General features: G+C 53.4%; 1 protein-coding gene across 2 annotated transcripts in view; it reads right to left on the bottom strand.

Annotated features, from left to right (window-relative positions):
* Positions 1-13181, bottom strand: part of MAP2K3 (mitogen-activated protein kinase kinase 3) — a 30806-nt gene extending 17625 nt beyond the window's left edge. Inside the window, exon 1 of one of the 2 annotated variants that reach the window (XM_074552667.1) lies at positions 13049-13181. In XM_074552667.1, coding sequence (XP_074408768.1) covers positions 13049-13169 — 121 coding nt within the window. In that variant the 5' untranslated portion in view covers positions 13170-13181. Of the gene's footprint in view, positions 1-315; positions 717-13048 lie in introns of those variants that run through there. The other variant, XM_005487430.4, reaches the window with a different exon arrangement.
* Positions 13182-13345: the final 164 nt, after the last annotated feature.

Below are 13345 nucleotides of genomic sequence, written 5' to 3'. Positions count from 1 at the left end.
GCGTCCCAGGAATGCAATTCAACCCCAGAGCCAGAAGCCAGCTTCACTCTCTGCATATTTTCCTTCAGACATGCTGGATTTGATTTTTTTTTCTTTTTTTAAACAATTAAGACGCCAGAGTTTTAACCCCACGAAACATGCAACTTTTTCAGCGCTTTAAAAACAGATCCCCAGCTGCAAAGAGAGACCCCCTGCCCAAGCCAGGAGAAACAAAACCGCGTGGATTGAGCCCAGAAAAGTTACACAGCCCCTTTTAGCAGCAAAACCAGCCCTTTGCTCTCCCCCACCACGTGTTTTGGAAATTGCAACATCTACCTTGCTTCTTGTCCATGGTTTCCCAGAAATGAAGAGCAGCGCCTGCACGCCTGGCACAAGAGAGGGATGGGGGCGGACTGGAGGAGGGAGGGGAAAAAATTCCCGCAGGATCCAGCGCACGGCACTTCTTGCAAGCACCGCTGATTCCTTTCAGTGGGAATGCATGGCCCCAAGCACCCGCTGGCTTCACAGAGCCCTGTGTCCCCAAATCCCGGGGGTCCCCAAGGCTGGGAGCAGCAGCCAAGGCAAGCAGGGGGGACTGGGGAAGGTAGAGCCGCGTTCCCTCATCGGCAGCTGCCGAGGTTGGCCGGACTCGGCTCCGATTACCCTTGAAAGCTCAACAGTTGTAAAAACTGCAGCAGAGAAATAGCAGGTGACGTCAACAGGAAACTGGTGGGGAGCCAAACTCCAGCTCCGGGAGCTGCCGAAGCGCTGGATTGCTGAAGCGCATCCCGGTGGGACACGCTCTCTTCCCACAAATTCAACCATTCCGAGCCAGCCTGCAGGCCCAGGCGTCCCACCGGAGTGACCCTTGCTCCAGGACAGCCCTGGCACCAAGCAGCAGAGCCCAGGCTCGATGGTTTGGGCACCAAAAGGGGTGCTGGGATGGAAAGAGGTCACGTTTCGTTGTGCTGCAGGCAACACGGTAATTGCTCTGCCACTAACAACTATTACCACAACAAATAGTAGAAATATTGTTCCATGACAATGCCAGCTCGGAGCTCAGCAGCTATTCCAGGGTGACAGCCGAGACGGCATCTCTGGTAGCAAAATATAAATTGCTGCATGCGCTTGGCTGGGAAATAGCAAGGGGGAGTGGGAAAATAAAAGCATTTATTTCTCTGCAAGCACGTGCAAGAGAAGCCACGGCCAAGAATTGCTGCTCTTCCCCTTTCCCTCAAAGCCACTCCAGAAGCCAGCCCTGATGTTCCTGATCAAAGCCAGGCTCAGCTCTGACAGGCTGCAGTTTTGTTTTCGATTTCCCTGTCAGCCTGGAGGGGAGATACTGTACCAGATTCTTTACCTTAAACTAATTATAGAAAATCTACCAGTGCTTTGCTGCTGAGCTCTCTCCCAACTCCAGGCTGTGCCTGGACCAGGCACATTTGCAGGCTGAAAAGTCAGAGGTCAAGGTAAACGCACATACCAACATAATGAGTGGCTCTAATTTTAAATAGTGTTTATGTAAGCCCCAGAAGGACTGCGGAAGGTATTTTCTCAGGCTCATTTCCACTCCCAGGGTATAGTTTCAGGCACAGATCATCAGCACATAAAGGATGCTGACGCAGGAGCTGCTCCTGCAGATGGCACTGAGAGCCACCAGCACCCGTCCCCAGCGCTCCTGGGGAGAGCAGTGCTCTCAGATGCTGCCCTTCTTTCACTCACTCCATTAACAGCTAATTCCCTCTCACCCAGACACACAGACACTCCAAGGATCTTCACAGACACCCACAGAGTCAGAGCTGCTCTGGAGCAGAAAGTCCCTAACCCAGCAGGTGGGATGGGAAAGAAGATTTCCTTTGAATTTGTCCCGTTGGGTTTCAGCGCCCGAGGACCAGGGGTGGTGTAAAGCTGAGCTTCCTGACATCTCAAAAGCATCTTAAAAAGTAAACAAACAAGGGGGGGAAAAAGGGAAGAAATAAAAACAAACCTAACCATCCTTTCAAGTCTCACTGCTGGGAACTCTTTGAAAGGTTTGCTGGTGCAGTTGGAATAACCAGGCGTGCACCATTTGCCAGAAATTATCCAGCGCTTTATAGGGCACAGGTAATCAATCCCAGGGGAACAAAAAGCATCAGGTGATGTTAACAAAGGCTCCCCATGAGGGATGTCACCCCAGAACAGGTGAGGGATGCTGGGAGAGCAAACCCTGGGAAGAATTCAGGTACTTGCACAGGGCAGAGCCAGGGACAAGGATGGCTCCCATCCCTCCCAGCAGCCTCCTGCCAGGGGGCTGGCTTGAATAAGGGGAAGAGCACACCCACAAAAACAGCAATGAGCTCAAGCAGTGCCCTGCCAACGCTGGGCCCCTCTCCCCACCCTTCCCCTGTGGACACACAGCCCCTCCCGAGGCCACTGCAGTTAAGGCTGGGTCACCATCACAGCCAGGGAGTGGAGAAGGGGACGAGCTGCTGTGCCATGAGCAGCAGAAGTGTCCCATCTGGGGCTGGAAAGGAGCTTTTTATAGGTGTGTATGGGATAGACAACAAAATTAATTCACCTGTCCCCTAAGTATAGCTGCAGCCTAACCATGGGCACAGTCTGATTTTCATGGAAAACTTCATTCCCTGTGCTCAGAGACAAGCCCATGCACCAGCTGGCTGTCCCATCCCAGCACACACTGCCTGATGAGCCCAAATCTCCCAGGAATGGCAGCAGCTTCCCTGGTCAAGGCTGCAGTGCAGGCACTGCCCCAGTCTGGGATGCGCTTACTGTTCCACACATCCCATGGGGATGCCTCACGTGCCCCAGCCATGCATGGGACACACAGAATGGAAACTCTGCTTGAAAACAGAGCCTTTGAACCGAATCCAGGAGGAAAGGGAACAGTGTTATCCTTCTCATCCCCTTGCATGGGGCATGGCATTGTCCATGAGGTTGGGGACAATCAGAGGATGGCAGGATGTCACAGCCATGGGTGCCACCAGCTCCGGATGAGACTGAGCAAGGGAGCAGGATGTGACATCCCGGTGTCCAGCGAGGAATTTGGGGATGGGCACCTCAGCCAGAGTGTCTGACAAGCAGAGGCACTGGCACAGGCACCTCCGGGGCTCAGAGCCACGCCCGGGCTCCGTGCAGCAGGCAGATAACGCTGGGGCAGCCCCGGGAGGATGTCACCGCCCAGCCACATTCCTGAGGTATTTTTAGGTTACCTGCACAACCTCGAGGGCTGGAAAAAACCTTTGATTTTGTCCCCATGTGTCAGCCTGCCCCATGACAATGGAGCACAAGGGCTCCACTCCCACATGTGACCAGAGGCCAGACTCCCCTCAGGAAGCTGAGAAGCCCCGTCTGGCTGACACTGACACGGTGACATTACAGGACACAACAGGAACATGGCCAGAGTTGTGGTGCTTTGCACCAGAGCTTGTGCAAAACCCCTGTGCAAAGGTGGGGACAGTCACAGGGGCAGCTATTCAGAGCAGGCACTGAGCTGGGGTGCAGGCAGAGCACCTGGACACTGCCTCCTCTGCATCCTTCACTTCAATTGGATTTTCCGCCAAAAAAATGGACACTGCCTCCTTTGCATCCCTTGCTCCAACTGGATTTTCTCCCCAAAATCACCTGCACCTCTTCAAAGCTCAGCTTTGTCCTGAGAAAAAGATCTGGAAGGAATCCCAACCCTGATGCCCTGGGATTGTCAGGGGAAGGCAAAGGACACAGTGCTTAGAGAAAAGCAAAGAACATACTAGAAGAAAAAAATGCCAGATGCATTATCCATCACCTGTGCCCCTCTCTTGCCAGCAGGTACCAGCATCACCCCTTCCTTTGATTTCTCACTTCATAGCCTAAACCATGAAAAAATAAAATCTGCTTGGAATTGATGTGACTGGCTAGTGACAGTTTCCTGATGGGAGAGAAAACTCAAACTGTCCTTGGAATAGATCAGCCTGACAGGAGGCACAGTGGGAAAGGGAATAGTTTGACTTTGTAATCGTCAGCAGTAACTCAACTCCAGCATCAATAGACACTTTTTCTACCCAAACTGGCATCATTCAAGTACTTCCAGGTGTCCTTGTAAACTTATCAAGAGAGCAAAATATTCCCCTGTCTGCTTTAAAAAAAAAAAAAAAAATTAGGAAAAAAAAAGATTTCTACCATCCTCCCTCCCATTTGCTTTGGGCAGGGATAGAGTGATGTCATCTCTGCAAATGATGTAAGAGAGCAGACAACTGCTATGAAAATGGAATTTATGGAGGTGAAAAAAAACCCCTTCACGTTCCCAGCTGCCTGCTCTGGGAGAGAGGCAGAAACAAGAGACTGACCCAGGTGCTTCCCTGGCCCTCACACTTCAGGCAGGACTTTCAAGAGCAGCATCTGCCCTGGGGAGCAGCCAAGCAGCTGCTCAGAGGGTTCACAGTGACATTATTCCCCAGCCTGAGCTCCCTCAGAGGAAAACTCCTGACCTCCAGCACTGAGCCAGCACCACATCTCTGAGGTGCAGGAGCAGAGAAAATCTTGGATTGTTCCCTTTGGAGCAGGGTGCTGTTCCAGCAGCTCACAGAAAGCAGCAGGAGAGTGCTGCACTAAAATTCCCTGCATTTCCTGCTGTCCCACACCAAATTTTTGCTCTTTTTGGTACATATTCAGTGCCAACCCTCTTCCCTGCCTCTCCCATCCATCCCTCCTTATGGCCCACACCATGTACCTCCTGCCCTCCCTCCCACAGGACAGACTGCATCCACACTCCCAGAACCAACCCCACATCCAGCTGGTCCATGAGAAATCACCTGCAAACATTTCTCTCCTTTGTTCCATCACACTCCCTGCTGCAAAACTTTAAAAATTCCCCCCAGTTAAAGGCTGGAGCACCAGCACATTGCCAGCCCCACTGCCCAGCATCACTCTGGCTCTTATCAAAGGCTGGACCAGGTCTTTGTGGGGAAAACACTTATTTTCTGCTGGATTTGCCCAGGGCAGGGCAGCTTTGATTCATGACGAGGAAAAGCTCCCCAGGAAACGTGCCCACAGCTCAGCGATGCTTTGCCACCACAGCTGCTCCTCTGGGTGGGATTGACCTTCTTTCCCCTCCTTCTGTCACTCTCTCACATCCACCCCATCACACTGCACTTTTTCCAGGGTTCAGGGAAGTGAGAGCTGCAGGTTTTTCCTGGTAAAGGCAGATTAAAGAGCTGCCTCTCCATCCCAGGAAGGCAGAGGTCTCCACACACAGCCGGGCTGGTCCCGGCGCATCCGGCTCACATCCCAGCCCAAGAGCTCGCAGTGACTCAGCCCAGCCCAGCCTGCAGCTGTCTCAGGGCACACTCAGGGCTTCCAAGAACCATTTCCATCTGAGTAAGAGCAAATCAATTTTTGAGAATCCCCTTTTCTCTCAGAAGAGCAAGCCTCACATCTGTGTTCTGGGGAAAGGAGCGGCGCTCTCTCTGCAGGGTGATGGGTGGAGAGGTGTTGCAGACATCTTTTGTGAAAGATATTTTCTCTAAGATTTTTCCTGCTGAAGCTGAGAAGTTTCAGCAACAAATGTAAACAATTATTATCTGCTGCTGTGGAATGCAACAGGTCCACCTGTGATGGGCCCCTCTTAGATGTTTATAATTAATGGCCAATCAAGACAGAGCTATCTCGGACAGAGTCCGAGAGAGCTGCCTTTTTTAATCATTCTTTTCTATTCTATTCTTAGCTTAGCCTTCTGAGGAAACCTTTCTTTTCTAATTCTTTTTAGTATAGTTATAATGTAATATATACATATATACATATATACATATATATAATAAAATAATAAATCAAGCCTTCTGAACATGGAGTCAACATTCTTGTCCCTCCTCTCATCCAAAAACCCCTGTGAACACAGTCACAGAGAGGAGCTGGAAAGAGCTGTGTGAAACATCAAACCTGTCTGAGATCAAGGGAAACACGCCCTGCCCTCCTGCCCCTGGGATGCTTACACATGGTTTCCCTCACTGAGCTGAGGCTGTAAAACCCCCTGGGGAAACCCACAGTTACCAAACACAAAACCCTTTGTGGATCCAAAATTAAGGGGAAAACTCTCGCAGGTACCTGGAATGTACACAAAAACATCACACCTACAGGGGAGCTGCTGGAGGAAAAGCTGAGTGGTTTTCAAGCACCTTAGCACAGCACAGCACACACAAGGCTGATAAGAATTAGAAATTCACCCACAATTTCTGCTTGGTTATTTCTGGAGGCAGTTCCTCCAACCCTCACTTCACTCTCATCACCCTTCAAGAAACCAGGCAGGGACAGGTGTAATTAATACCTGCAAAAAGCTGCTCTTGGGTAAGAAAGCAGCATCAGCAGAGCACAAGAGGCAGCTCTGCAGGTATCCTGGGCTCTGAGGACAACCCCAGCCCTGACTGGCACCAGCCATCCTCTGGCACCTGATGCCCAAAGCCAAACAATTGCAGGGATCAACCAAAAACCTGAGGGAAACGGGCAGCAGATGCTAACAGGGAGTGAACACAGGGATCTGTACAAGCAGATCATCACAACACCCACCACATCCCTCTTTTTAGCTGCCTTAAAGCAGCGTGGAGCTGCTTCCAGACTCAAGGAAAACGGGTGCTGCCAAAGAGAGGCAGACAGAGCTTGGCACAGGGGCTGGTCAGGTCCAGGCTGGTCCTCCAGCACATCACCACCCACCAGCACCTTCATCCTTCTTTCTGCACAATTATATCTCATTTTTTCTCTTCCTGACCACACAGGGGAGGCAGTCAGTGAAACAGGTCAGGATTTGGCACAGGGTGGAGGATTTTAGTTCTGGGGACACCAGGGAAGCCTCAGAAGTCAGCTGAGCACACGTGCACACGCACACACAGGTGTCTCACACTGCCCTGCCCCGTGCCAGCAGGGATTTTCTGGGGGTTTTACAAACAGGCACGTGGGGCTGGGCCTGTCACCTACCCCCAAGCACCTTTCAGAGGCGTTTGGAAGATGACAAAGAGCAGCCAAAGCCACGAATCAGCACGAGATCATCTCAGCTTTGGCCGGGCTGCAACTTGGCAGCAGGTCAGGAGAGAAGCCAAGCGGTGCAGAGCAGCAGGGGATTGTGAACTATGCAGAGCAGCTTTCCTCAAAAGCCCTGAGCGTGAGCACATCTGGCCCTCAGCACAGGAGCCACGTCACCTCGAGTGACGAGCTGCAAAGACATCGTGGTGTGTGCAGCACAGCACAGCCCTGCAGCCATGCCCCCAACGTTCAGGGCTGATTCACAGGGGCCACCCCAAGGGCTGCACACTTTGCTGCTTCATCATCTCCCCCTTCAAGCCTCAGCTTTCCCACTCCCACACCGAGCAAAGCAAGGTCTTGGTGCTACAGTGTGACTGTGTTCACAGGGGTTCTTGGATTGGGGAAGAGATGAGGATCTGACTTCGTGTTTCAGAAGGTTTGATTTATTATTTTATGATATATATTACATTAAAACGATACTAAAAGAATAGAATAAAAGGTTTCATCAGAAGGCTAGCTAAGAATAGAATAGCAAAGAATGATAACAAAAGCTTCTGTCTCAGACAGAGTCCAAGCCAGCTCACTGTGATTGGCCATTAATTAGAAACAACTCTATGAGACAGAGAGACAGATGCACCTGTTGCATCCCACAGCAGCAGATAATCATTGTTTACATTTTGTTCCTGTGGCCTCTCAGCTTCTCAGGAGGAAAAAATCCTAAGGAAAGGATTTTTTATAAAAGATGCCTGTGACACTACAGGAGAAAACTCCTCCATCCTGCAGCGTGTTTGTCCTTCACCAGCTTGGACAGGGAACACTCTCTGTTGTGCAGCAAGAGGGAACATCTGCTCCAGCTGTGCCAAACGCCCTCCAGCCAGCAGGGTCAGGCTGCTGCCATCTCCAAGCTGCTGTTAACACATCCACGACAGCCAGCCCAGTGCTGTGCCAGCCATCCCCATGGGACCCCAGCTAGAGGGAATTCACACACACACACACACTGAGCACAAGGCAGTTTCTAACTGGCCTGCAAGCCCAGACAAGCTGACACACCCCAGATAACCCCGTCATCCTCCCCTCAGCCACCCCCAGCCCGTGCACGTAACCAGCCCTGCGTGTTTATGATCTGTCACACACATGACTGTCACCTGCCAGGCCCTGCAGGACAATGCTTCCCCTCCTGTCCCTCTGTCTGCACTGCTGCTCCCATCCACAGCCATCACCCAGGGATGCTGAGGGAGGATGTGGTTCTAGCAGGGCCCCATCCCAGCTGCAGGGATTTGTGCATTCCTCATGAGAAACCTCCAAGATGTTTAGAAATTAAATACAAGCATTAAAAGCTGCTTTTTACACTTCCCAAAAGGTGCTACCACAGCAGGAGAGGAGCAGCAGGGATGAACACTGGTGGCAAGGGGCACAACAGGCAGATCCCAGGGAGGAAAAGGGTCCAAGCCATTCCCAGAGAGCTCCATCAGTAGCTTGGCTGATGCCAGAGCCAAACCACAGCTAAGGTTAGCAGCCTCTGATGGGAAATTACTTGTATTGAGCACTCTGGAGGTTTCTTCCTTTCCAAACCCAGATTTGTCTTTGGTGGTGGTGAAGGGGGAGGAAGGGTGAACGCTCCACAAACAACTTCTGGTAAGTGTTGTCTCCTCCTCATCCTGCCTTCTCTTACATGCTATGCTTTTAGTGGAAATTTATCTTTTTAATTTTTTTTTTAAATAATTTCAATTGAAATTATGCAATTAGGGCTTAGAGCACAGATCAACTCAGCAGTGCCCCTCCCTGGGCACAGAGCAGGCAAGAGGAGGGAGGTTATGGCAGCTCAGAGGGTGCTGGAGGGGCTCCAGCTCATCCTCACCTTCACCCCACTGCAGGTCCCCAGCACAAGGCAATGATTTCCTTCCTCCCCTACCCAAATCCTGCCCTTCCCCTTCCTAAATCCTATAACCCACCACATCCCACACAAGCAGCACCTCTGCTCCAGCCTTTTGCTGGGCAGGGAAATGGCTGCAAGAGAAAGGAGCACACAGGGAGCCCTGTCCCAGCTCCAGAAATGGAGCAGACTCAGATCCAGGGCAAACTGAGGCCCACTGGGGCCACAAGGCAGCACTGTGACACCTGAGATCGCTGCAGTTGTGCCCAGTAATTCCAGAGTTCCTCAGGACAACAAACACTGGGACTGCCACAGCACTGCTGCAGCATTGCCCCCACACAGAAAAGGAGGAGATGAAAAATCTCCCAGGTGGAAAAAACCAACAGAAACTTCCAGTTTCCATCATTTAAAAAAAAATCCTCCCTGCCCTTTCCCCCACTCCAAATCCCTGACTAACACTTGACCTGTGCTGCAGAGGTTTGTCAGCAAGAGGCAGCAGGCAGATCCAGCTCCACATGAACCCACAAGCCGTCCTGAGTCACGCCAGCAAAACCCCAAACTTTTTGTTGATCGAGTAAAATCACCTCCCCAGCCAACACAAGTTCCTCTCCCAGCTCTTTGCCCAGCAAACAGCCAGCCCAGGCTGTGCCTTATTAACCAACACAAGGAAAAAACATCTTCTGCCCAAAAACCCACAGAGCCAGCCCCATATCTGCAGAGGTGTCATTCTGGGACACAAAATCACCAATACCAGAAAGCTGCTCCCAATGGGAGCCTCTACAAAGCACAGATGAGTTTCCTCCAGCAACAACAATCTCTGCAAACAAACTCCAGCTCAGCCCTGGACCAGGGCTCAGAGCTGGAAAACAAAGGGATCAGCCTGCAGTGAGACTCATTATCCACTAAAAGAAAAGCAGGGAAGCATCCCTCCAGGGAGGGAAATGGATTTCTGAGGCACAGCTAAATATTTACCACATCCAGCATGATACTTTCCAGGCACCCACCGTTATGGCAGCAGAGGAGGAAGGCAGGAGCAAAGTGCTGTGCTTGCTCCAGGATCATTACAATTAATTGGATTTGAGCTCCAGGATGGTTCAACTCCAATTAAATAATGGCTCCATGGGATCAGAGCTCCCATATCCTCCAGAACTCACACCAGGCTGGTGGCTGCTGTGCCTGGCCAGGACAGGAGCCCAGAGACAAAGTCCTGCTTCAGCAGGTCACGACCCACACGTGTATTTTTGGCAGAGCTGCCCTTTTTTGGGGATGGCAGCTGGAAAAGTGTGAATAGCAGATGAGACAGTGCTGGATTCACAGACTGCGTTGCATAACAGTGGTGTGCTCCCACGGAGGGCACGGCCAGGGCACCACCGCTTATTTACCCACCCAGAATAGATGTGCCACGAGAACAAGCACCAGTTCATCCCCAGGCCCTGGCATTTCTCACTGCTGGCTTTTCCAAGCCTCTGTGGTAAAGCAGAGCTGCCTCCCCAGAGGCACAGCCTGGCTCCAGACAGATCTGATCCCTCTCCCCAACAGCACCTCTACTCCCAAAGGACATCTGCCTGCTAAGGAAAAACACTTGAATTACTCAGCCATCGGTGCTGGGTGAGCCAGGACAGGACAAGAGGTCTTCTCCCTCCAGATCCCACCCATGCACTCACTCTCCCTCCATCCCTGCAGCTGCTTTTCCCAGCAAACTCCAAAATTTTGGGAAACAATTGTTCTCCCACTGGCCCACTCCTTTTTATTTCCATGTGGATTTATTTCCACGTGCAGGACAGGCGGAAGTTACACCTTGAGGCCCAGGGAAGAGGCAACAGCCTGGTTTTGTATCCCCAGAGTCTCAGACCTTGCATCCTCCACTGTGTTTCTGCATCCACACAAAAGGTGAAAATTCCCTGAGGTTTCAATCCCCTCCTGCTTTAACCTCTGGGATACAACACCCTCCCTGCACAGCATCCATTCCCTGAAAAAAGTGGAACCTTCTGGAAAAATCACACCCAGCCACATGCTGCAAGCTGCATACACAGGCTGTGTCCCTTGCAAAGCTCTGCAAGGAGGACACAGGGGCAGCTCCAGAGCTTTGTTCCCAATTTCCTCCTACAGTGCCACCCAGGCCATGAGACACAGCTCAAGGGAACTCGGGTGACCTGAGGAAACAGGGAGATTTTGCATACATGAGTAAACATCAGCCTCAACAGCACGACATAACACAGGAGATCTTCTCCCACATACAAGATCCTGCGAGATAACTTGGATCAAGCAGACAGGAGCAATGGGAAGAGGAAGAAAGAAAGCCAAAATCCTCCCTAAGCCCCACAAAATCCCCAGAAGGTGTTTATCTCCCAAGCTATGTTTAGTGCAGAGCAAAGCCCCGGCACAGCACCATTCCTATCACCAGTGTCACGGCCAGCCACGTGTCCCAAAAACCTCCCGAGGCAGGAGACAGCCCTGTGACTAAGGCAAAGTGATGGCAGGTGAGTTGTGGAAGGCATCTGTCACAAAAAGAGCCAACCAAGAGCTTCAACACAGCGGCCTCTGTTTACAAACCTGAGCAACACAAACCCAAGGAGAAGCAGCAAAGGAAACTGAGATTGTTCACTGAAGTTCCCTGAGGAAAACCAGGGAAATTCAGCTTAAATTCAGGCTGCCTGAAAGAGAGGGAAGCAGCTGCCACGAGCAGAAGGTGCACAGAGCCAGACCTGCGAGCATCCCTAGAAAAACCCCCTGGGAGGCAGGTGCCAGGCAAGGAGAGGCAGGGTGAGAGGAGGCAGATGTGTGCCACACTCAGGATCCAGCCTCGTGCTGCTGCTGCTGCTGCCCTGATGGAAGCAAAGGAGCTCAGGTCACTCAGGGACTCAGAGCTCTCAGCACATGTGTGATACCTCCATCACAGGACATCAGCTTAACTGCATGAATGAACCAGTTTATCACAACCAACAGAAACCTGCACACACAGAGCAGCTCCAAACCTCCTCTGAGGACAGCACCGCGCTCCCAGGTGCTCCTCCAGGCATCACCTCTTGCTGCTTCCCCCAAATCCTCCAGGTTCAGCTTGACCATCATCTCCCGTGGAGAACAAGTGGTCCCTGGGCCAGGCTCACCTCGTCCCTCCATGCACACATCCGCCGGTCCGGCACAGCAGCCCAGGAAAGGTGTGGGCTCAAGTGTCCCAGCCTTTTAAGAAGCCTGGGTGATCCCTTCCAAGGCTGGATGGCTGGAGGCATGTGCTCCTACCTGTGAGTCAGCAGCTCCACTCAGCAGCTCCGAAAATCGCTGCTGATTCACCCCCTGCTTACACAGCAAACAGGAAACTCAGGTCCACATTCCCTCCGGATAAGACACGGATCGTTTAAAACCGGGGGGGGGGGGGGGGGGGTTGGAAAAGAAAAAAAAGTCACGGGAGGTGCGTTCATCTGCTCACATGGCTCCTGACTTCGAGTTTCCAGAGCATCAGGGAAAAACCCTCGGATTTTATTCCGCTGATTGGAGAGGCGGCAGCCACACTCCATGCGCTCCCTGCTCCGCCCGGTGTGAGGATGGAGCTCCGGGGAGCACCGGGACACCGGCAGAGCCACTGTCGCCATCCATCCATCCATCCATCCATCCATCCATCCATCCATCCATCCATCCATCCATCCATCCATCCATCCTTTCCAGGCCGATACCTGCCGGCCGGTGCTCACCTGCCGCTGGGGACACCTGAGTCACGGCTGTGCTCCACAATAACCCCGGTGACACACGGTCACGTTCTGCGGCCGGGACCGCGGGAAAGCAGCGAGGCACCCCCGGCACACGCCGGCATCGGCTCCCTGCCCTGCCCCGACACCGACATGAGGCGACACGAGGCGACACGAGGCGACACGGCCCACGCCCGGAACCCCAGCCCGGTCCTTCCCACCCGCCTGAGCCCCGGCGAGGGCTCCCAGCCCGGGACTCCCAAGGAGCGGAAGCTCAAGGCAGGGAAAACAAAACCCGCCTGTTTTTGTCGCTGTCCCCACGCCAAACGCAGCCTCGCCCCGTCCCCCGCGGCCCCTCCGCGCATCCCCGCCCGCAGCCCCGCGCATCGCGGCTCCGGCCCCAGCGGCGCCACCGGGCTGCGGAACCAGCGGGGCCCGCGCTGAGGAAGCGGCGGGGAGCCCACGCCCGGCGGGTTGGCACCATCCCCGGCCCCGCGGTTCCCTCCCGGCCCTCCCAGCCCGCTCGTACCTCTGGGCAGGGACATGGCGCTGTGCGAGCCCGGCGGGCCCGGCCCGAGCGGAGCCCGCGAGTCCCGCCCGCCGCGGCCCCGCCGGCAGCCGCCCCGCCGGGCCCGCCCCCGCGCCGCCATTGGCCAGCGCCGCGCGGGGGCGGGGCTAAGGGCCCCGCGCGGAAACGGCTTTGCGGTTCCTGGGCGCGGCTGTGAGGGCGAAGTGATGCGGGAGGGCGCTGGTGCCCCTCAGGAGAGGTGGCCTCGGTGTCCCCTCGCTGGCGTGGCTTCGCCGCGGGGTTGGAGCGCGGAGCATC

The sequence above is a fragment of the Zonotrichia albicollis genome, chromosome 16 (genome assembly GCF_047830755.1).
Source record: "Zonotrichia albicollis isolate bZonAlb1 chromosome 16, bZonAlb1.hap1, whole genome shotgun sequence".
Classification (NCBI taxonomy): domain Eukaryota; kingdom Metazoa; phylum Chordata; class Aves; order Passeriformes; family Passerellidae; genus Zonotrichia; species Zonotrichia albicollis.
This window is presented reverse-complemented; position numbering and strand designations above follow the sequence as displayed.